The sequence below is a fragment of the Rhyacophila brunnea genome, unplaced genomic scaffold, assembly GCF_057557595.1.
Source record: "Rhyacophila brunnea isolate RB1 unplaced genomic scaffold, BYU_Rbru_1.0 scaffold_15, whole genome shotgun sequence".
NCBI classification, from domain to species: domain Eukaryota; kingdom Metazoa; phylum Arthropoda; class Insecta; order Trichoptera; family Rhyacophilidae; genus Rhyacophila; species Rhyacophila brunnea.
Genome location: NW_028232806.1, coordinates 6,690,449 through 6,715,560, shown reverse-complemented (window position 1 = coordinate 6,715,560; position 25,112 = coordinate 6,690,449). Strand labels below are relative to the sequence as shown.

The 25,112-nt window shown below is 30.8% G+C and overlaps 2 protein-coding genes across 9 annotated transcripts in view; both read left to right on the top strand.

Moving 5' to 3' along the window:
* D12 (YEATS domain containing 2 homolog D12) overlaps positions 1 to 25,112 on the top strand; it is a 440,970-nt gene that overhangs the window by 240,294 nt on the left and 175,564 nt on the right. The window lies entirely within an intron of this gene.
* On the top strand, positions 39 to 23,460 carry LOC147074854 (DAZ-associated protein 2-like). Of its 8 annotated transcripts, none has more exons than XM_085943117.1 (8): positions 39 to 128; positions 9,702 to 9,725; positions 12,272 to 12,367; positions 14,184 to 14,261; positions 17,310 to 17,431; positions 18,005 to 18,154; positions 18,513 to 18,626; positions 20,555 to 23,460. In XM_085943117.1, exons 1-8 carry the CDS (start codon positions 113 to 115, stop codon positions 20,621 to 20,623), a joined length of 669 nt encoding a protein of 222 aa, XP_085799243.1. In that variant the 5' UTR covers positions 39 to 112; the 3' UTR covers positions 20,624 to 23,460. The 8 variants fall into 8 exon arrangements, with proteins under 8 accessions (XP_085799243.1, XP_085799242.1, XP_085799245.1 ...); XM_085943116.1 differs by having other exon boundaries at positions 12,272 to 12,373; XM_085943119.1 differs by lacking the exon at positions 9,702 to 9,725.

Sequence of the window (25,112 nt, the reverse complement as noted above, 5' to 3'; positions counted from 1 at the left end):
CACGAACATGGTAAAAAGACAATCGCTTTAAATTTTGCATCCATCTTTTTGACAAACGCAGCTTTCTGCAGTAACTGTGAAGTCGTGCTTGTTCTTTATCAAATTCAGTGAAATGGCTGACAAGAAAGGTATACAGTGTACATATTAATTATATTCCCCATCGGCCCGAGGTCTAGATTTTACAATTTACTTGCTGTATAAGGTTTTATTTTCGAAATATGAATACGCGTATAACGCCCAACACAATTTTGACATTTTGTCTAACGTCATTCTTTCTTTGGCTAATCTTTGCTAAGTAGAAGTTGTGCATTATAATTAAAGATTTTCACAACTATTTAAATGGACACAGCAGAAAATCTAAACCCTTCGAATTGTATGAAATTGTTACCGCGCAAAATCAATACCTGAATTTCTGTGTTACAAATTCAAAATGGATGCCGCTTTTCGGTCAATTTTTCGACTTCGAATATGCTTAAAAATTAACTTTTTAGTCTATTTTTGGCAGGTACCAGCCCAGAGAAACTATTTCTAAGCTTTTGGCAATTCAGATAAGTGTAGGTGATCTTTGCCAAACACAGAATTGGCGATTTACATTTTTTTTTCGTTTGGTTGTAATGGTCTTGTCATTGTGATTTGAAATTATTTCCTTTCACATTTCTAAATGGTTTTTGCATATTGGCCACTCTTTTAATGTCTCTTGTATTGCTATAATATGAATGGCTTGCTGCCGATCATAATTTTTCTCAAATACACTCGCTCTACAGAAAATTGAAATTATTTCTGCTCAGTCAGTGGGTATTGATTATTTATTATGATTTCAATTTCTAGCCACTAGTCTCTAAACTTACCTATTTCTGAGCTGATATTAATATTTTATAGCAATCATTGTCCTTTGCTGTCATTTAAATAATTCAAAATTAAAAAAAATTATGTCTTATTTTCTTATGAGATAAAATCCATAACTAATAATACATCTAATGTTAACTGCATAAACTATTACTTAATTAATTTCGATGCAGTGTGACATTATTAATTTCAAGTTATTGACAATTCCTAGATTATTTATTATTTTTGGCAAAACACCCATTTTTCTGAAGGTTTTGAACGTTTTTCTAATAAGTACTCAATGTAACCATTTTTTTACAAGAAATAAATCTTACAATATTCTAATTCCTTGATATTTGTAACAACAATCCGGCAGCTTTTTATATTCAAACAATAATTTTACACGGAAATATTTCATCCTTTTTCATTAAGAACTATAGAAATATTCTTACATCAGGATATTTTATGGTTTTTGAACACCTAATCAAAATATCACCAATGCGTTTTGCGTCATACATGATTTTATATTTTCATAAATAAGACCATACCTAGATTATATCACTTATGGTAAACTATGCAAATCAATTAAAATCAAATTTCAATTAAGTATATTTAATATTTTTTCTTATTTATTTATTTTGTTTTCTCTATGGTATATCCCCTATGAAAATTATATATTTCTTTATTCGAAAATTTTTAAATTAACAATGCATAACAGATATTGTTGTGGCAGGTAAGTATAAACATGATTATTTTCTAATGAATTCGAAAAATAAATATCGTATCCTGAAGGATATTATGAAAATTTAGTAACTAATAAAATTAATAATTGAAGAGAATCTCTCAATTTCAATCTCACTCTCACATGGTAGCCATAAAGTCAATAACCATCACAGTTCTATATTTAAATATTGATACTGGCTTCACAATACAGAGGTTTTTATTGGTTATGGTTTGTTATAAAGAGGTTTCACCCTCTCATCGTTGGCTCGGTCACATTACATTGTCGAGTTTTCTGTTTTTTATTATATGTATGCAGTGTGTTGTGTTCCTTACAGCAGGTGTGGCCTGATTGGTCGGAGTGATGCTGCCATCCGCCTCCCACAAAGGATTATGTCCAACGTAATTAGTCTCCTAATAAAAAAAATCATGAAAGTGTGAGATGCTATAAATATATATATATAAATATTACATGTGTACATTATTTTTCTGACACATCGAGCAATCAAAACACATAGATACAAATAAATATATATATATATTTATGTACATGTGATAAATATTCATGTATTTGAATGACATACACATTAATTTGTTAAGGTGGTTGGTATTTCTTTAATAAAAAATATTTGGTACACCTGTGCGTAATGTCAAGACTATAAATTTCATAATACTGTCATGTTGATATTTTCGTGGTTTTAATTATAATTAACTGATATATCTGTCGGGTAAAATCTATAATCAAATATATTTTCCATTAAAAAATTCTTGAGCTACAATTTAGCCATTATTCCTGTGCATGAGTTCCTTCAACGTCGCGTTGAAAACTAAGACGGCTATTTACGCATGCGGAGACAGGATCAATTTTACATTAATTATTTATCATGACAACATTATTTGAAAGGCGGAAAGCTATCTTTGGTCGCCGGGTGCAAATAGTTTATGAAAGAAATGTCGGGCATAGCAAAATAACTTGTTTAAATACGATTCTAAATGTCTTGGTGTTTTTAAGTGAACATTTTTTTATTTAGAATTATATTTACTTTTCATTTTAATTATTAATTTATTCTTTTGGTATGGCTGACTTTGCTTGTTTTATTTTTTATTTTGTTTTTAATTTTTAACACGCCGAGGGGGACGCGGATTAATCCAAAACGGGCGGCCGAAAATTATTCAAATGTTATTGGAATGGTTAGATTTATGTTGTCCCGTGAACATAATATAATTTTCGACTCACCCCCTCCATTAATTTGTCAATAATTGGAAATGAATAATTTATATTTTAATATGGCAATATTAAACTTGAACACCTTCACCTACCTGTAAAGGTATTCTAGACAAATCACATCTTTTATCTAAGTTACAAATATAATAATAGCTATAGAGCTTTTCAAAGAGTTCATCTTTTTTTTTTCCTAAAAACATCATATGGGGGGACTCCACATAGTGGAGGTTGTATTGACAATTTTTTTTTTTTTTTTACAAAAAATGGATGTTAGGTACCTACTCAACTTATTGGGTCCAAACACAAATTGAAAAAAAAAAAATAGATCTGGGATTAGCGGATTAGGGAATAGCGAACCCGTGACCCAAATTATAAGCCTGACGCTCTCCCAATACCATTTAATTAGTGGTAATTCATGATAATTTTACGAAAATTATCTATCATAGTTATTACTATCATGGTAATTACTACATATGACATTTATTTTTTAATAGAACAATTAATGTTTCTTTGCAAACCTGACAAAGCTTACTATGTAAACGAAAGACATTTGTGTTCAAAAATAGCTATATGTTGTGAATATTAAATGGTAGATAAAAAGTATAGTTTGTTCATTGCCATTTCATTAAAATACAACTTTATGATAATCTGGCTGAATTGTAAATTAAATAAATGTCAAAAGGAAGATGTCGTGGTTGTTCTGGACTGTGCTTTAGTTTAATATCGTCGTCATTTGTTGTATAAAACTGGAAAACATTTTTAGAACGGTGTCAAGGTGGCATACGTATTACTGCAGCATTCAAGTGTTTTTCAAGAGATTAATATATTTCCACAATTCATAATATTTAAAACAAAAAAATACTGTGAATAATATTGTCTTGTGCATATTTCTAATATCATAAAACTATATATTTTCATTGTAAATACGTTTTGATTGAATTCATTTTCGATTATTGACCCCCTCGTTTAATTTTTTGGTTGTAGGCTCTTAAATAAATCCTCAGTTACGTTTTAAATGTTGCCATTGAAAAGGAGTTCAATGTAGATTATTTTTCATAATATAGCTTGTTCAATTATATATTGTATTGAATGGTAACATTTGAAACTGACTGCCGCAAACTCTGACCCTATGAATTGAGTACAGGAAGTGAATGACAATAGTAATTTAGTTTAGTATTCTCTTTTGCAAAGTAAAAAGATTGTCGTTCATTCAAAATTTATTGTATAAATAGAAGTCAGAGTTTGTCCTTTTTTATTTTTTGTTGGTATCATTTCTTTACACCGCTAATTTTTTATTTCCATGTTCCATTTTTGATACAGATAAAAATATTGCGTGACGTATACGCGACAGGAACCGAATTATTAAGTTTGTCATTATGAATTATATGGCCTCAGCGGTGACATCATGCTCACGAATGTACCCCTCCTCCTTTTCATTGTAACTCTTTTGTGCGGTACGGATTCGTGAACGCACATAATTGTGCCACGGTTTATTTTACTTGCGGGGCAATATTTAAACAAGCCAACAGGATGTCATTTTCTTTTCAATTGAACTTTATATTATCATACCACACTATTATTGAAACGTTGAACGCTCAAAATAAACATTCAAAGTCCATCTGTTTGATTCTTTCGTGAGTAATTCTTTTTTTTCTGATTCCTGGTAATTCGAATTCACCATTGCCATCTGCATCTTGGGTAGCGCCGCCAAAAACAGTACATCGTGCTGACGATGAACCATTCTAGCAATTAATATACGTTAAGATAAGAATTTTGAGACGGGTTCACTGAAAACAGTTGACAAAACAAGTTTGTATACTTATTTATTTTTTGAATCTGTCACATCTGTTAATATTTTTATCTGATTTCTTTAAAGTGGAACGCTTAGATTTATTTATAAATAACACAGCAAAGGATTATTTAAAATCCTTTCATGCGTAATTATTATCGAAAATAGTCTTGTTTAATGTTTTATATTTGAAAACTGCAAAGACAAGATATTGTATTTTAATAACTAAAATTTAAAAAAAATTATAAATCCGACTGAAGTATTAGTTGAAAATTTCTCGATTAAACTACTTATATAGGTACAGGTACGCCCTCTTGACAGTACCGTGTCTCTCTGTCTTTCCAATTTTCATTTATAACAAAGAATAAAAAACGGCAGAAGAACATTGTTTTGTTGAACATTGTCCTACTGCGTTCATTTTGAATGGGTGATTGCAAACAATATGTAACATTATGATATGAACAATACTAATTATAAAACTTACCATTCTACCGAACCATGTGTGTTGGCGACCGAATTTTAATTTATCGAGTATTATTTTAGTTGACGTGATACAAAATATTGCAATTGTCATTAAGGGCCACTTTGCTTTTAATTTATAAAAAATCTTACCTTTATCCTGCACATTTCGACTTTTATAATACTCTAATAAATTTCAGAAACCATTCAACACTTGTATTGTTGGTTGAGTCAAGTAAATTTGGTTAAATTAATATGACAATAGCTAAAATCCAATTTGATTATTACTTAATTAAATGTACTCGAGTCTAAAATGTTTGTGCCTCTATGTTGAAAAGACTATAAATTTTATAATAAAGCTGATTTAAAAATAAATTTTCAGTGAAATTGGACAATTAATAGCAATGCAGGGTTTCAAAGACAGATACCCCATAAATAATTAAATTTATTTTATCATTCTGCATAAAAAAATAACAGCTAATTTTAATAATATTTTTGAAATCTCATGGAACTATCGTCAAAATTCAACAACACATGTGGTTTTTAATGAGGGTATGGGTATTGGTGCATGATAAAAATGATGTGCTTATTTGGTCAAAACTAATGGAATCTTTAGAACGCAATAATATTTGCTTCATACAGTGTATGAGATATGCGTTATTAAAATTTGATATTCTATTAAAAATGTGTATACTGAATTAAAATTTTCTTTAGTCAATAAAGAACCATTTGATTTGACCGTCCGAGAAATTCAATTTTGATTGTTTGTATGCAAACAGTTAAATTTGGATGTTTTCAACAACAAATCACAGACGTGAGGTGTTTACAATCAATCGAATGTCACAAACTATATTATAATTAAAAGTTTTGACCGATTTGATTTTACTCATCTCGTATTATAAATATCTACTAACATAATCTAATAAATCAATGTTTTTATTAATAACAAACACGTATATACATATTATATGCCATGTTGAACAAGGACATTTGAAAACTCGTTTTTAAATCGATATAATAATTTTATTAATAAAGTATATTTTGGTTATTCAACACAAAATTGATGGAGTTTTCACATTTCAATGTTGGGCTGGAATATATTTCAGTGGAAAATGGTCAAATACGAAATTAATCTATCTAATTGGTTATCCGTTCTTTATGAAGTTTTATAAAATAATTTTCCAGTAAAATTGCAAATTTTTTTCATAAAAATCGTTTCGTACAGTTTCCACTGTGATGAATATAAATTTATATATATATATATACATTTTATTTTTGAAAGTGTGTTTTTGATTTGTAGATGGGTTTATTATATATTATTAAAAGTATATTTTTACCTAAAATATATATTTATATATTTTCACACAGTTCGTTTACAGTATACAGTGCGATGGTTGCTGGGATTTTGCTGTTTTAAATATTAAATAAATAAAAAAAATTATATACATACATCAGACAGGGGGCGCGTGTTGCCAATTACACAATCGGACCGTAGACAATCCGTCATAGCTTGCAGAGTGCAATAATATTATTTCCATTAGAGATTTTCTTTATCAACGTCCTGTCCTGTTGTAATGCAACATTTCTCCTGTGTGTGATTATTTTCTATATTATTCCTAGGTATTATAAAAAATGGTTTTCAATTATCGATAATTATTCTGCTTAACGCTTTCGCTGCTGAAGACTTAATGAGATTTTAATTGCCCCCTTTAAAATGCACGTTAATTACATCGATCGGCCGCCTGGTCATTACGCACCGTGTGCGTCTTCCGCGTCCAAAGTATTAATAAGGAAACATATACCTGTGGAATGTTTATAGGAAGTATTCATTGAACAATAAATAATATTATTTTTTTGAGAAAATAATAATTATTACTGGAACGTCTATATTATATTTATTTGTGTGTTTACTTTTTTTCACCATTCACTTATTTGAATTAATTTACAATATTATTAAATCAATAAAACGATGGTGTTCACTACATTAATATCTTGACAGTGTCAGATGTGAATTTTTCCCGGTCATGTATCCATTATCCTCATCATTATCCTTTCACAGCAATAAACAGTCAAATGTTTAATAGAATTTAATATTTAAAAAATACATGCTCTTATTATTTCTTTTGTAAAAGTTGCTTTGCCAGTAAGTAACTTATACAAAACCTTGTTTAGTATTATACTATCCGTATGAAATATAATGAGTATTTTGTTTTTTGGTTATTGCTGTGAATGGGTCGAATTGAATTATTTAACAATAAATGTTATTTGACACGACTCGTGGAATAGATTTGATATTGCCGATTTTTCCACCTATGCCCGCTGGAAAAATTGACAGCCTGACGCCTGTTTATTTACTATGGACTGTTGTTATCCTAGTTTTAAGAAAGTATTCGAAGACATTGGATTATTTTTACGAAATATTTTACTCATCCGTACCGGTGTGAGTAACATAACAAAACTCGGTGAAAGTTAATGCTTATTTCAAATTTATGTGAATTTTCGTAAAACTACCCAATTGTCTTCCAAATTGCAGTATCAAATAGGTATGTCAATTGAAACGGCTCATTTGCCTTTCTCTAAGGTTGTCAAGTAAACAAAATTGGTGTCTTGTATTCTACTAAATATTGCTATTTTACTAAAGTCATCAGTTTAATGAAATATGGTTTTTGATTTTGCTAATGTGACTTATATAATATATGGTAATGAGTAGATCCTCTGACCATTCATTTTTTTTTTTATCATCAGTTTCGAATTAAGAAACATATGTAATTTTAAATACATAATAATAGTGAAAGGGGGGGGGGGGGGAAGTAAAATAGATGTTTTTATTATTTTTTTGATTAATAACTGTGTTTCAAAATAACTTCAAAATTAGTGGGATATGCCCGTTTGTCAAAAACTATTAAGATTCTTATGGCATTTGGGGGTACCTTTTAACATTTTTGTTGAAATACGGGAAATTTCTAAATGAAGCAATTTATATGGACATGCCTATTTTACTTACATGTTTTTAATTTTTATTGACATTCGGTTACGGTTATGTTACGATAATTATTTAATTTTTATTATATTGATAACTTACAATAGGTTGTTTGTTAACTAATATAGTACACCTTCGCATGACCACGCCTTTATCGAGAACGAAAATTAGTTTTGTTTTATATTTTTATTTTATGTTTCTATTTTAAGGCACAATGCATTTTTATTAATTGTTTAATTGATACGTTACGTTATTAATATATATTTTATATTGTATTCTGCATGAGATTATTGCTTTATGTTGGTTGGTCTTGTGCATCTTATCTAGGTTACGTTATTTATGTTAATTTTACTTAGATTTTTATTTCGGCATTCATTATTAACTATTCAAAATTGGACAGTACAATATATTAAATGTGAAATAAAACACAAGCTAATTTCTGTAATAAATATTTTTTCCCAAAATCTTCAGTAGTGAATTAATTTTTATCGTGAAATATACGATTTTTTGATGAAATATTCTGTCTTAAAAATATATCTCCTAAAGTATATCTGTGAAATCTATAAACAGTTTCACTGAATAAAACATTTCTTTATAGTATTTGTTATGGGCGTCGTTTTTTATTGTTGTATGATTTATTTTGTTCTTCGATTGCCTTTGCAGCCTTTTGTTTCGTAACGCACTGCGAAAGATGCCGGACCGAGAGGTTTTTATGTTGAAATTTACGATTATTTTTAATTTATTATATTTTTATTTGGAGATGATTTATTATTAATTATTATTTTGACACATCACTCTGCCTCGCCTCGTAGTGCCTCCTCCCTTCTGTAACAATTTCGATAGAGCAAATGCCTTTCTTGGATGAATTAGTAGTATGCTTAGATACATCCTACATATTGTATTCACTTATGTATTATTATCTATGTCAATAATTATTTATTATTATATAGATATTTTTTTTATGTACACTTATTTTTTTAACATATTCACTATTAGATTTGTTTTATTGTACAATAGGAATGTCAAAAATAAATATAAATGTTTTACAGCTAATATGTTTGAATAAAAACTTGATATATATATTATTATTATTAATTATTACCATATTTTTATAATGCTTATGATGAAAATATTTATTATTTAAAAACATGTTATGCAGGGCCAAACTAATGTACCAGGAAATCTTCAATGAATATCTAATTTTGAATGGTTTAAACGTCATCGAGAAAAAAACACTGCACAATTTTTAAATTTCATCATATTTTTTGACCGTGGCTACTAAACGATTGAAAAATCTTCAAGTTTTTTTTTCATTCGTCATACAATATGTGTACCTAAATTCCCTTTGATATAATTGACAAAACAATGACCGACTGACCGGTGAACCGACTTTTCATATAACTTTCATCATCGAATATTGTCTTGTGACTAAACCATTGAACATTGAAATACGACAGTTAATTGAAGGGAGATTTTACATTGGTTTGATAAAATATTTATTATTTTTCTTTCTCAACTTGTAATATGTAATTTCAAATGTTTTTTTGTATCTTTTTTTTTTACCTTTATCCTCTGACTGTTCTATAAATTAATAATAATAATTGATAGTAATAAAGATTGATTTTTTAAAAAATCCTGTGTATTTTCCAAGAAAGACATTTTATCTATATGAATTCCATAATTTTTTTTTTTTTGTATTATAGCACACTTTACAACCTATGGAGCATGTAAGCTAATGTTTTTTTTCTTTATTTACCGCTTTCCAGTTGTATTTTTGTTCACTATTTTTATTTAACATAATACTCAATGCTTTGAGTTCCCTGCTTCAAAATAATAAAAAAATAAAAAACAAAATTCCAGGCGGAGATTGTTTTCATTTTGAATCAGGCGAAGCCGAGCTTATCGAGACCCAACTCTCAAAATATAATTGAGATTGTCTCCATTTTACCACTTTGCTATTTTTTTTATTTATTTATTTAATTAGAATTATTTTGTATTGACACGTTTTGATTGAATGTTTTTTTTGTAATATTTTTCTTTTAACATATTTTTAGAATGACAGCTTGCACACTTCTTCTGATTGCCTTTTATTATTTACAAAAAAAAGCATTCATAAAATAATAAAACATCATAGCAAGTCACAAATCTAATAAGTAAATTTTAGAGATGGTGGATTTTTTTTATAATTGCTTTTTTTTTAAATTTAATTATGTAAGCAACTTACATTATTTTTTATTATTATTACCATGGAAAGGTATGCGAAACCAAAGGCATGTAATTCAATGTTTGGTTTGGCATTTTCCACTGCATTTTACATACAAAATAGCTATGCTAATAATTCTGTCAAAATAAATTTGAAGATTCGAAAACTATCAACGATTCCTACTGATATTTTTATTTATACGATACGATATTTGTACTTTTTAATGGAGTTATTTTTTTTTGATCTCTTAAAATATAGTTTTATTTTATCTTCAAATTAATTTTTGTTTCACTACCCCAAAAATCAATTGAAAACATTTAAATTTTAACTCAATTTCGATAATGAAAATTCTATGACTTATTCAATTTAATATAGTTCAATTGATTTGAGAGTGCTGAAACATGTTTCTATATTAATAATATGGATCTTAGTTGAATATAAAAAAATAATATTACCCATTAAGTGTTTTTCTTTTTGTGTTTTAATACATATGAAGATTGTTTTATCTATTAAAAATAAACATGGATGCCCCATTATTATAGTCACTCACTGTTCCGTGTAGCCATTTAGTTAGTGCGTGAGATCTGGTGTCTCCTGAAACAATATAACTAAATGAAAATGTTTTTTTTAAAGCAAAGAGAAAATAATTAACAAATTACATATATACTTTTGGGGCATCCGTAATGTCAACACAATCGGAGTAACTTGTATGTTTGGATATATTTTAATAATATACCGTCAACTTTTTGATTGCTTTATTTGTCAAAAGTTTTGAGGGAGAGTTTTTTTTTTTACCTACCTCAAAATTGGTTAATTGTGTCCTATCTATCTATCTATCGATCACTCGGTGTTATCTGTGAGGAATTAAAAAAAAAAACATTAAGTTGATTGTGTTATTTTTACTTTGCGACATTGCAATAAATAAAATTATTCTATCGCCTATTTGTTTCAAACATTCGAATATTAAAATCTTAATATTATATAAATTATTATCGAGAAGACGGTTTCCGAACATTGGCTGTACTATATTTATTTATGCAATGTCTGCAAGTATCATTAAATGTATTCAAACTTTAATATTGTTATGGTAAAGAGATAAATAACATGAAATAGCTTTTCCGTATTTTCACTGTACTTAATTACATGAACACTTGTTTTAAAAATTATTATTATTAATCATTGTGTATTTTATATTTTGATATTTGAAGAATTTTTCATGGAATGGATTTTCTTCGTAGGCCGACTTCGGTGTTGCCGTTGCTTTCTCTTTCCGATATACCTACATATATATCGCCTGTAATATAAAAAAAACATGGACAAAATAAAAAATTTAACAAAGCAAACATTAAGAGTTATCGATTATAAATTTAATTCAATTTTTATTATTGCATCACAAAAGTCTTTAATGCCGACTGTTGCAATGTTGGTGATTTGTTTTAATTTTTATTTTCATAGAGAAACTGAAAGCATCCGCATCGCAAGAGTAAAACCAGGCCATTCATTATTTTTCTTATTAAATAACAATTATTATTGTATTACTGCTTTCTTCGGCAATAATAGTATAAGACTTGTCTTTTTCATTGAATTATTATTTTATTGTATTATAAGTGTCGTTTGTTTAAATAAAAAATCCCTTTTCGGTAGAAATCATTATAAAATCCGCGTCCGTCCTAATTTATCTATCAAAGTTTACTTTTAGTATATCAATTTTGAATTATTATAGATTCAGTATTCACTTATTGCAAGGAATTTAAAACGATAGGTCACAGTGCATTCAGTGCATTGTGTATTTCAAAAATTTTAATGTCAGTAAAAAAATAATTATCTGGTTTATATCGAAATAAAATCAACAGTATTTTGAAACTGTGTTTGTTGATATACTTTTCTGACAGTATAATATTTACATTCATTTTACAATAATCATCTCAATATCTAATCAAAGTGATTGTGACACATTTAAAAGTCTTGTGTTTACATCAGTTTTATCAGGATGAATTAAACTCCCTCTTTGAATATGTGTCAGTTTCTCTTAGTGCGTGACTGATCTGGTAGTGTTGTTACAATTTGCAGTCTCCCCGCCCCTCGGAGCGTTCCCCGGAGCTCCCCCGCAGCCGCAAGGACCATTCCTGCCGGCGCCCCCGCACCAGGCTGCCCCCCAGTATGGAGGTCAGTGTAAGGAACTTTTTGCATATTACTATCCATCTGCGGGGCTTGAAAAGGGAAAATCGAACCGTTTATTTCAAACTGCATAATTTATATAATAAAGACATCTAATTAAAAAAGTGTTTGGATAACACATAATCAAAAGTAGATGTTTTCAGAGCTTTATTTCTGAGGATATTGTGATTTTCCTTTGGCCCACTTTTAGTTCTATAAAACTTACGAAACACTAATTAATGTTCTCGAAAATAATATACTTGTTTGATATTTTATTAATTTCAATTACTGTTTTATATTTAGATTTATAAGTGGGTGAGAGTTAAATCACTGCGATACACATCTGTAATTCAATATTCAGTGATATAATATACTTTCATGTTTAGCTATCAGACTATGTAACATATAATCGTAAGCCTTTCCAAGCTCTGCCAGTTTTTTTCCTGTTCATTTTTATTAAAATCATTTCTTTCCTAGCTGTCGGGTTGTAAGTTTTATTGCGGAATATTTAAAGTTTCTCAACTTGCAAACAACCCTTGCTGTGGAAAAAAACGATTTTTAGATTTTGTTTTATTAATACTGTTGACTTGTCACTGTGGACCATTTTATGGGACCGTGGCCTTATTGGTTCTTTTTTTTCAGTTCATATCGATATAGAAAACATTTCACATATACAATTTGAATATATTTTATTATGATCATATTCAATATTAATTAAATCCGTGAACAAAATTTAGAGTGTGGAAATTCACTTAAAAAGAAAAAAAAATATTGCCAAACATCATAGTGAATACCTCCTATTATTTGGAATTTCGTTTCCATATGTGTACAGTCTTTGTAATCTTTTGCGTCGAGTTTGGACACTGGATTTTGTATCATGTAACAGTATTTTTTTTACCACCAATTATTACACATCGATTCTCCTTTTTTTTATAATTTGAAATATAACAAATGTGGATATAAATATATTTAGGTTCTATTGTTCAGATTGTGTGTTAATTTAAAATCATTCCATGTATATTTTGGTTTTTATCAGGTCTGCCGAGTCTCTTTAATAATTAATTATTAAAAGTAAATTGTCACTCAAATGCAGAATTGTTCAAAGTCATGTGTTTAATATGTTATAGGCAAGTTCTTTGAAACAGTCAAATTAAATTAATCATATTTATTTGACGGTTTCAAACAATTCTCATGTAAAATATTTAAAATTTGACAAGATAATTCTGCATTTGAATGAGAAAATGTGATGAATTTTAGAATTTGCTTTTATTTCAACATCCTTCTGACAGTATCATACAGCTGGCATAAATAAAATGGTAATTTTTTTCTTACTATCCTTGAATAAAATAATTCTTTTGAAACCTGTAATAGGAATCAAACGAGTGGACCATGTTGTGCATTTATATACCAGACAAAATGATTTCATGAATCTTGGATAAGTTAATTAATTCTTAAACATGAAACCGATCGGGGACCATCTAAATTTTATTATTTAACTTATAAGTTTTAATAGCGGTGGCCATTCCGATGGATATATAAATGTTTCGCGTGGTCCAATATTTTTCTGTAGGAAATATCGAGGGTGCCTATGAGGAGACAATAAAAGCAATCATTCGATAAGTAGCCGGTGGTATCGTAATATGAAACCGAATCTCTTCTTCTTCATTGGCCACACGGTAGAGCTCTGTCTGTCGTTGTCCAATCTGAGCAAACCAATACGGCACGGTCCCTTTGGTAAAACTCACTCTACGGAGCGAGATGTACAAAGAACAAAATGAAATGCGCGTCTGAATTAGTAAATTATAATGTGTAGCATGTCCAACAGTGTATGGGTGCTGTCTGACACAATCCCACAACAGGAATGAGTGTGAAGTGGGCGACTATCAGTGGCCCCGAGTCTCAGGCGAGTATTCACTACATGCATCATCATTTTAGGTTTTGCCACCTCCCCCTCTTTTTCTTCTTCAAGTCGATTAACACCACCTCCCCCCCTCTTCAAGATTAAATGTTTTTTTGCGTTTGAAACTTCTCATCGTCTAGGCCCTGTTTCCTTGTGTCTTAAAACGGTGAAGTTTTTGAAACCGATCACCCTGAATACTGTGCTGTTTGAAGATACGAAGAAATGGAGTCTTCTCGATTAGTTCTATCTGTACATATATATATGTGTTTCATTCGGTGCAAGGCTATAATCCACGTAACATGCAAAATATTTCAATTACATTATTGAAGATTTTGGTGATAAATTATAACTGCGAAAGGTGTGATGTTAAAATAAATGATTATTTCTCAGTGTCACATTTTTTTTTAAACTCATTTCAATGTTACTGATTTTTTTTAAAGCCTTTTTTATCATCAATTTTCTACCAGATAATGTAATCTTCGAAAAACCTTTCTTTGAAAAAAGTCAATTTCTATTAAAATCAACCAACAACACGGTCAATTAAAATAAATCATCCATTGATATTTCTGTTGGATCCATTGCAATTTACCTCCTAGAAATCAATCATGACTGGTTTATATTATTCTCACGAATTTATTGATCGGTTAAAGGTAGCCATTTTAAAATGACTAGGTTTTAATATGGCTGCCAAAGTATTACTATTGGTGAAAAAATCATGCAAAACACGCCATAGAAACAAAAAAAACAAAATTGAAGCAATGTGTAACTGTACAACGGTTATTGCGATTATGTATCTGACGTTTAATAGACATTATACATGTATCAGATGCAAATACACTTTTAACTGAACGGCTTTTGCTGTTGTGTCCACCAAAACGGCCTCATTTTCATGTATTAACCAGTCATTGGGGGGGGAATGGTCTCTTGGGAGAGTATTGTTTTTAATAACTAAAACTCCATCTGTATATTCAGAAGATATTTTATTGATTTGTTAAAACCCTGTATTCGCTTTTTTTTTTAAATAATGCTCTGCACATAATCGTTCGATGATTTAGATATCTATCAATTTCGTGATTTGATTGTTTGTTGACTTATTCGACTTTTATTTCAAATGCACAAACTGCCGGTAATCAGAATATGAATGTGACCATTTATTACTAAATAATTCACTGATCAAATAAGTTGTCGCTTTAATACATTGCCGATATGATTTATCTCTTCTGTATAAAGATTGTCTTTTTTTCCATGATTTTTTAAATTATTTTGAACACTGCTACAAACGCAATTAAAATGCATCATTATTGGACTGAGTGCTTATGTACGTGTACACTTTGACAGCTTAAAATGTGCGTACTCGTGTGTAAAATAGTATATTCACTAGTTAAAACAAGAATACGACATTTCTATAAAAATCTGTATCATTAAAATCTTAAAAAACTGTCGATTTTTTTTTATATTCATAAATTATTGGTTGGTGACTGATGTTTTAACGGTGATAGTTTCCTAACATTTAAAAAATCGTGATGTAGTATACAATTAACCCCTGTTTAGAGGCGGATTTTTTTTTAAATAACTAGGGCATGGGGTACATTTTTTTACAATTCTATTGCCTAATTTAATTTTTGCATTGAATTTATTATAGCAATCATATTTATTGCTTGGCAACAATCATTTATTTTAGTTTTATTTATTCATTGTAGAGTTAGTTTTATTATAGTATAAATTGACAAACTGTCCGAAAAGTCGTTAAAATCAGCCGCTTACAAACTGATCATGAAATAGATAAAAACCAAAGGTACCCTAATCCTAACACATACTGCATACTGTGCTATATTTCATTACAATTATTAAAGAAATTACTTTTCTGTGCGATAAAAATATGATTATCAGGCTGACCACGTGGACAAATGATTTACTTTTGCAATTTTCAGTTTCTTCACACGTTAATTGACTTTCCCTCCCTCCCTACACAGCGAATAACACTGTTATTAAAAACCTCGTGCCGGCAGTTGTCATTGATATCTTCCTCACTAACCACCATTGATTGATTGATTGTTGTTCTGCTAGTTTGGATTGGATCTTTCACTTAGCATAGCATTGTTAAATACTGGGACAAGTTTTCGCACGCCAAAAATGCTTGCCATTAATTTAACAGGGTTCTGTATTACCATCTTACTGGCTGTTTTTGTGAGCTTTTATTTTTAGATACAAATAATATGTTGTGTGAAGTTTTCTAATATCTCTTATTACTTAGTTCTTTCGATAGCAATATTATTATATAATTTTTCAATGATATTCTACGGATTGCAGCACTAAATTTTTTTTTTTTTGTTTTAAAGTTTACACTTTAATTGAGAAGTAGTTCAATGAATGCCCGCCGAGTATAGGTACCGGGTATTGCAGGACCTTCTTGCATTGTCGCTATACGGACGGGTGTGTTAGTGAGCTTCAACAGCATTTGTATGCTAAACAACCATCACACTAACACATACACGGCCTTCACACTGGCAATGTAAGAATTTCGCGCGGCATAAGCGTTGGACTACAAAGCCGTGGGTCCCAGGTTCGAATCCTGGGTCTGGCAAGTACAAAAATTGTTTTTCAATTTGTGTGTGTCAGGGTATGGACCTAATAGGTTGAGCAAGTGGCTGACATCCATTTCTTGTAAAAAACAAAATCTGTCAATACAAACCTCCACTCTGTGGAGGCCCATATGATCCTATCAGGATCGGACATGGTCGAAAAAAAAAAAAAAAAAAAATTTTAACAGAATGAAAATGTAAAAAAAAAATATTTGCAATCTTATGATTTTATTAAAAACCTTGATATTCCTCGAAGCACTCTCGATGTTTAGATTTCTATTTAAATCAATAGTATTAATAATTATTTTTTTTTATTGTTGAAATCTACTTCAGATGATCGAAAAATAATGATTAGTCAAAATATTGTGTCAACAGATTCTCTTCTATAATACGGTGTCTTGTGATGTTTTTTCGTTGTCCGTAATCTTTGTAACAATTAATTGAATGTGTTTTTTCTTTTATTTGACAGTTCCCGGTGGGGCGCCGTACGGCGTGTTCCCTGCGTCGGCTGCCGGTCAGCTGTACGCTCCGCCTCCTTCTTATGACCAGGCCCTCGCTGCGCACCATCCGCAGATTAACCTCGGACAACAGGTTAGTCAACCTGTTGGCATATTGTTACTGCGCGCTGATTGAGAAATTTTGAATTTAGATTTAATTATAACGGTTACGACCGAAGATTTCGAACATAAACATAATAAGAAAGTGAAGCAAAAAATGAACTTCCAGTAGAAGACAGATTTTTTTCAACTTTGGTCGTGAACCGGGAACATAAAATTAATGGGAACCTGCTTACCCTATCGGGTGTAGTATAACAGGGTACAGATAGTGGGGGAAAATGAGGGATAAACTTAAATGCGTGTTAAAAAATATATTATTTCCAATAGTTACGTCTGTCTCATAATATGCATTAAAGTTTTTGTCACGTAAATATAACACATTTAAGCCAGTGCCCATTAATTTTGTGTTCCCTGGTCGTGACAGATCGAAAACTATATATAGTTCCTGTTGCTGTGTACACAGGGATTCAAGATTATTAACATTTCTTATTCCGATTGTTTCGGGGGCAAAACAGCGCCCTCTGGAATTGTATTATGTAACTTGTTTGTATGATTCGATTGACTGTTTTCAGTGTTTAAATACAATGTAACGTTTTTCTGTGTGCAGATGTACAGCCCGGCGGCAGCGATGTACGCGGCGGCAGGATACCCCGGTTACATAGGCTACCCTGTTCAGTACTACCCATACTACCCCTCGCCCGCCACTGCCTCCATGCAGCCCTCAATACAGCCGCTTAGGCCCACCATTATGATCCCTGTGAGTAAAACATAGCCTTTGCCCTGTCTATTGATGGTCACAATTCTAAAATATTGAGAATATATTATATAACCCAAACCTGATTTAGCTGCAACCCAGTATATTTCAGTATGTTTAATTTTTCATGGGCCAGTCCGGTTTGCAGACCAATCAAGAAGAACTTATGAACTTAGAACAATAACTATTATTGGTTACATTTTCAATGTTCGTAGGTACTTATATTCCATTTGCAGATAATTACGATTAATATAATTATCTGAAATTTACATATCTCCTAAATCAAGGTGTGAGTTGAATTCATCGTATTGGCCTCTGTTGAACTGTGCAGTGCCTAGACTGAATGAAATGTTTATTTCAGAATGGCTTTGAAGCCGGAGCGAGGTTTGACGGAGTATCTCAGCCCCTCCTCCCCCCCGCGCCTCCCGGCGTGCCCCCATCACCCGCACAACTTGCAGCAATGGCTGGACATCAGGTAAAGTTGCTTCTCCGACCATTCTGAAAAAAATTATAATGGTTATATACAAAGATGTTGAAGAAAACTTTTTTTCTATAGAAATTGCGTTTTATTTACAAAAGTAAAACTGACAGCACTGAGACAAAAACACCTTACATTAATTACTCTTGGATGAATAAACATCTAAAATTGCAACAGTATCTAAATACGCAGATCAAAGCGTCCACAATTTTATTCACGTTTTCAGTGTTGCCAACATGGCATATATTAATTTTTCTATTACCATTTCGACCATTCTAAAAATATCTGAAATCTCTCACTAACAAGTGTTGTAATACAAAAACGATACATTCCCTCTAACTCAAGGGATTTATATTTGGTGCGATGGCACATCTTTGACGAGGCCTGCTATGTTGTTCTGTTTTTATGTATGTCTGACACACCTGTAACGAGGCATATTTATATCGGTGCAGCTCTAGTAAATTAATCCCAGGTCAAAATAACTAGTATCTAATTTAATCATTAGCTTTTTTAGCTTAACTTTCTTATATTTATATTGTATTTCTTCAACGTCTTTGGTTCATAACAAAGAAAAGTGTTTATACTTCATCATAAGAAAGAAATTTAAGGCCTATCTACATTTATTTGAGTAATTAAATTCATGTGTACATATCAATCTCTTGCTAAAACAAAACTACTCGTGTTCTGTTTAACTTTCTTATTCCAATGTATTCCGATATATGTATATTAATAAAAATACTGTAGCATTTTGAAATCAAATTTTTACATTTAATACATTGACATGATATTTAATTGTTTTGCGTTTTGTTGTGTTGCAAAATAAATCAAATTATTTTTTATTAGCCGCAGACTGACAATTTGATTTAATGTTTAATTCAATATTATTTTTAATTGCATACAACTTCATTGTAAACAATTTATTTATGTCCAATGACTGTCTCCGTTTAACATGCATTATTTTACTTGTTTCCTCTAGTTGTCCGCGATGGCCAACCATCAGGTTAGTCTAAATCCCGGACGTATTTTATTAATTAGTGTGTTAATATTATTTTTTATCAATTGCACGCTTAGGAGACTAGAAGGATTGGGCCTAAAATTTCATTCCACTGTTTCAAACGATCATTTGGTTTCGAGGAATATCCAAATAAATTCATACATCTTACTGTTTGTTACCTTATTGATATTGATATCACAACTTTATGAACAGCATTCTTTCTTTCATTTATTTGTATACCTAAATCGAACCGATCAACTTCTATCGGTGACCAGTGGCACTGTTCAGGTAGCACCATTTATCTAATATAAGAGCCATTTGGCATACAACAATAAGTCATCGTTTGCGGTCAATACTTATTGACCGTATAGGTGTTACAGATCCTAAAACAGTAAAACCCCGTTGGTACGAACGAACACGTTTAATTCAAAGTACTTACTGATTTCTTTGCCATACATTCGTATTCCATAATTCGATTTTCCGTCCAGTCAATTTCGACTACACGGGATTTTACTGTTTTTTGGGTTGCTTTGAATGCATGACGTACCAAATTTAAGTGTCGACCGACAATTTCTGTTTTTATTTCTTCAAAATCAAAGCAATCCACTCCGTCTACCTTGTCTTGCCTTGTCATGTAGTTGTGTGTTTTAAATGTTGTCAAAAATTTTCGCATTTGCGTTGGCCTGAATGGTGCATTCGGTAACGCGTTTGGCTGTCAACCGAAATGTTGATGGTTCCAGGCTGACCGTGAGCAATTTTCGAATCAGCTAAGACTGTTTTTTGTTAGACATCACTCAAATTAACTCGACCAGGGAAATTGCTGAAATAAGGTTTCATTTAATCACGGTCCTCATTGTATTTTTACCGTTTCTGCAGTCGCTAAACCGATAGCTTTCGGTTAACGATGCTAATGAATTATTTGCATCAACAGGTGGCTCTATCTCAGAAGAAAGGTTCATTCTTGGCGGGCAGCGCAGAGGGCGGATACACCTTCTGGTAGTCGCACGGCCGCCACGCCTCCGACCCCATATCGCACACTCATCAACAACAACCGCATCATTCTCATCTCCATCATGATGGAAGGCCTCCAAAGGACGGTGACTCTCCGCCGACCCTCCAAACGGTTCCCTGGCACCGCCTGCAGTAGCCTTATTGTTTTGTTTCGCGTGCAGAATGAAGAAAAGCAACCGAAGATCGATTTAAGATTGACAAATGGCGGTTACCCCTCGTTGCATTTATTATGTCTTGTAATATTGTCATTGTCATCCCACTTCTTTTACAAAACTTGTACATACGGTAGAACTCTTATTGTCAATATATTCTACTCTCTATAAGACGACCAATAATAACATGTCGTTTCTAAACGTAACCTAACCTAACTACGGGTTGATATTGGTTTGCAATAATTTACAGTGTTAAGATTCTATGAAACGTTTTATAATGTTTTCAGTTTGATTATTTAAATATATCCGGATTATTAAGATTTTGCTGTATAAATTAGTAATCAAATCTCCCAAGCAATATAAATGACAATATTGTGATATTTATATTGTCTTCTGATAATGTTGGCCAATTTGACTGTATGGGAAGCCTAAAATGCAACGCCAAAGATGTTAACTATTTTTTTCAGTCAATGAAATTATTGCAGGTTTGTAAATTTTTAATACGAGCACAGCGATACTACTTTTATTGTCAGTCGATTGAATTGTTTAATTGTAAAAATTATGCCCCTTACTCTACTTTTCTTTATTTCTGTGGCATCTCACGGGTTGTTTGCTCCTCATCTCTCTTGTTTGTCGGGTGAGTCTGACTGTGCATGTCGGTCGTCATTATAGGTTAGTTATAGCGTGAATGATGGATGTATGTGCGCGCGCTTCACGTTCCAATAGTCTCATGATGTTATTTTTTCAGAATGTAATTTTTTTATCGAAAATGTGTGTCATAACAAAACGCACGCACAAGACGAATTAGCATTTTCAATTATATTATATCGCTTCTGTGGAACCAAAGGCCACCGGTATGGTAAAATTATGCCAACATCACTTGAATTTAACTATATAATACCACCCTTTCGGCTAGATGGTCACCGGCGAATACAAACATGATCTTCTAATAGAAATTCGCAATACATATTTTATGTTGTGTGAGCTATGGTACGGCGTGTATGCGTTTGGCAGAGAATGTGGTTATACTAAGAGAAGCTGCAAGAAGAGTGCAAATCATTTCAATTGAAATGTTAAATGAGTTTACAGTAACACCCAAGTCCAAACATCCATCAAAGTATTTTTTCTCGAAAGTATTATTATTTTCGAAACGAATGTTTTTCTCTTATTATTTTGCCATTTGTGGCTACGCATTTTCACTGAAGATGCAGAAGAAAAGATTGTGTGAAGAGTGGTCGAAAGTTAATTTAATACATTTTATAGATACTAAGCAATGTTACATGTATAATGAACGAAAATAGGAAAAAAAATCACTGAATAGAGATTAAAAATAAATTTAGTGCGAGACAAAAAGGGGGTGCAAATAATAATTTACTAGACGATGTAAAAAGGGGAGGGAAAACAAACAAAAAAAAGTGAATAATTGTTTGTTTTATTTTTTTTTATTTTTTATCTGTTGACTTATTGAGAGCCTCTTGGAGTGATAAAAAAAACATTTTTTTTAGTGGAAACACTTTTATTTAGCATGAAAATATTGTTATTCTATTATATATCTACCAAAACTATTCTCTCTTGCAACATTCTTTTGTGATAAATGACAAACCAGTATTTCCCGGATAGATTAATTAAGTTTATCTCATTATTTTGTTAAGATAATGTTTGGAATCGATTTAACTGAGAACATAAAACAGCCGAGTGACAACATTGTTTCAGGAATTATGCTGCATAAAACCATATCACGAGAAGCAGTTAAGTGTATTTTATTTCAAAATCATTTTGCAGTGCGTCCTTCGTTTGATTTTTGTTCTCATTTTCTCGGTTATTATTGTTAAAATGGACAACTAAACGTGTATGCATTTTTCTTGAGATTAATTACAAAGTACAGATTGTCGTGTTGTTTTTTTAACACGACTGACCGGTTCATACGGTGAACACAATTTGTTGTAAGAAAATTGTGAGGATTATAATACTCAAAGAAAGTTCTCGGGGAGTTTGCATATTTATCAAGTTGGCCGACCTGTACAATTTTTGCTCGAAAGCGTTATAAGTGACTCGGCACTCGAGTCGGTAGCTATTGTTTCTGAAATATCGTGTAACTTCACTCGACAGAATTAAATTTATATTAAATCTACAAAAAATATAACCCTTCAGTTTACAAACCATTATTAATGCTCTCAATTTACTATATATTATGTTTTATTTTTATATATGATTGAGATACACGTGTACTTGAATAATTTCATATCATTATTATGCTCTCTGAAACCAAAAATTATTCAACAATTTACCAAAAATATTGTATAACAATAATTTGAAAGTATTGTCGGCACGTTTGTGGCCCTGAATGGATTTAAATTACATCAGAGGGAATATTTCTTTTTGATTTCCTCCAGCCTGTAATGTGGTAATGAAATTCCTGAGTTTTTATTCATTTATCAGTTAATTGTTTAAAATTTCTAATATAAAATGAGCATTACTGACAAGACCAGTATATTAAACCCAGAAACATTTATACAGACATACATATTAATTGTTTTCTCAATGGTCGCTGTCAACTTGTGAGTGATAATAAAAAATGTAAACATAGTGGAGTGATATATGATATCTTATCCTACAAGACATTCTTGATTTTGGAAATCTTTCACGACAAATATATGTTTTTTTTAATATTAAACTTTTGTTTTTTTTATTTTCCAATTATGTAGTCACATTGAGAAATTATCAGATTTAATCAATGACCCAACCGCATTAGTTCTACTAAACCTAACATTATCGGTATACCTCAATATTATTCAGTAGCAATAATATTATGTAATATAATAATATCATTGTTTGCATAAGTACCTATTTAACCAGATTTTGATATTGAACGTCATAAATTAAATTAATAAATAACTGATTCATATATCTGAAAATTTTTATTCCCGCATTACAAATATTGTCGAGTTGAAAAGAAAACTTGACATAATTTTTTTTTAAATTAGGTTTAGATATTTTTTGTTATAGAGGCGAAGAGCAAAAAAACCTTAGGAATAAAATTTACTATTTAGAATTAATGATAGCTAATTTCTAAACGATCAAAAGTGAGTGGAGTCAGAACTTTTTATATATAATATTAGTATTAAATGAATCCATATGATATAACTTGATAATAACTACACACCAAAAATATATCAAATTAATATTTTACACGTCTGTAATGAAATGACATCTATTTAAAAACAAATTATTTCTTTCAAAAATCCTAAATACCTATTTTTAATTCGCATCGGTCATTTTTCATAAGTTCGCAAAGATTCCATTTACATTATGTACTTCTGTTTGGTTTTATAGTATAGAAAGTGTGTGGTGTGGTTTGGTTGCTGTAAAATGTGCCCTTCGGCATCATTCGTTATGGCTATTATACTGACAAGGAGGGATTGCCAAAAATATACAATCAAACCACTAATTTTCATTATTTGAAGAGTTTTTATAAACCATTTTCCATATATTATGTATATTCAAGAATCTCACAAGAAGAAAAGGGTTGTTTTTGTAGCTTTACAATATACATTATTTTTAGCATTATAGATAAAGGTTATAAATACTATAATGGTCACAAAAAATTGAATATTTTTGTTAATATTTTAACAGGGACAACTTGACAGCCTTTTATGACAACTATATAAAATACATTGATTTAAATAATCTGGCATGTCACAAAATTTCAATTCTATAGTTTTTCTCATTCTGATTCGAAAAGAAAAATAACATACAAATAAGTTATTGTTTCTGTGATTTCTTGTGTATTCCAGAAAGTGATCTTTTTCTTATGAAAAAAATAAGTACCTAGCTTTGGATGTAAAGTGACATGTTTTTTTATTATTAAAAATAATAAATTATTTCAAACCAAAAAGGTGTTTTCTTACATATTTTGGAACCAAATCGACGAAAGAACACCTTTATTGTTCAAAACCAGTCATTATGGATAACCTTCACTTAGCATTGTTCTCAGCCCTTTTCCAACAGCAACAGAACACGGCTCCAAGCACTTGGCCGTAGTAGCCCGCGCGCGTTTGGTCGTGTTCAGCGTCAAATTAGGGATAGGAAACCATAAACACAAAAGTTTTTGCTGGAAAATTCCTATTTGAAATGGCAAAACTTTGATTATATTCTAATTGATTTAAGCATTTTTGCGACCCGAGTTTCGCCTTTCGGCATCTTCAGACACCACCAATGGTAAATATACACCGTCAACTAATACAGTTAATTCCTGTTTATTTAGTAAATGTATACAATAAAAGAAGGTAAAGACCTTATTACCTACTAAGTAAAGGATTAAGTATG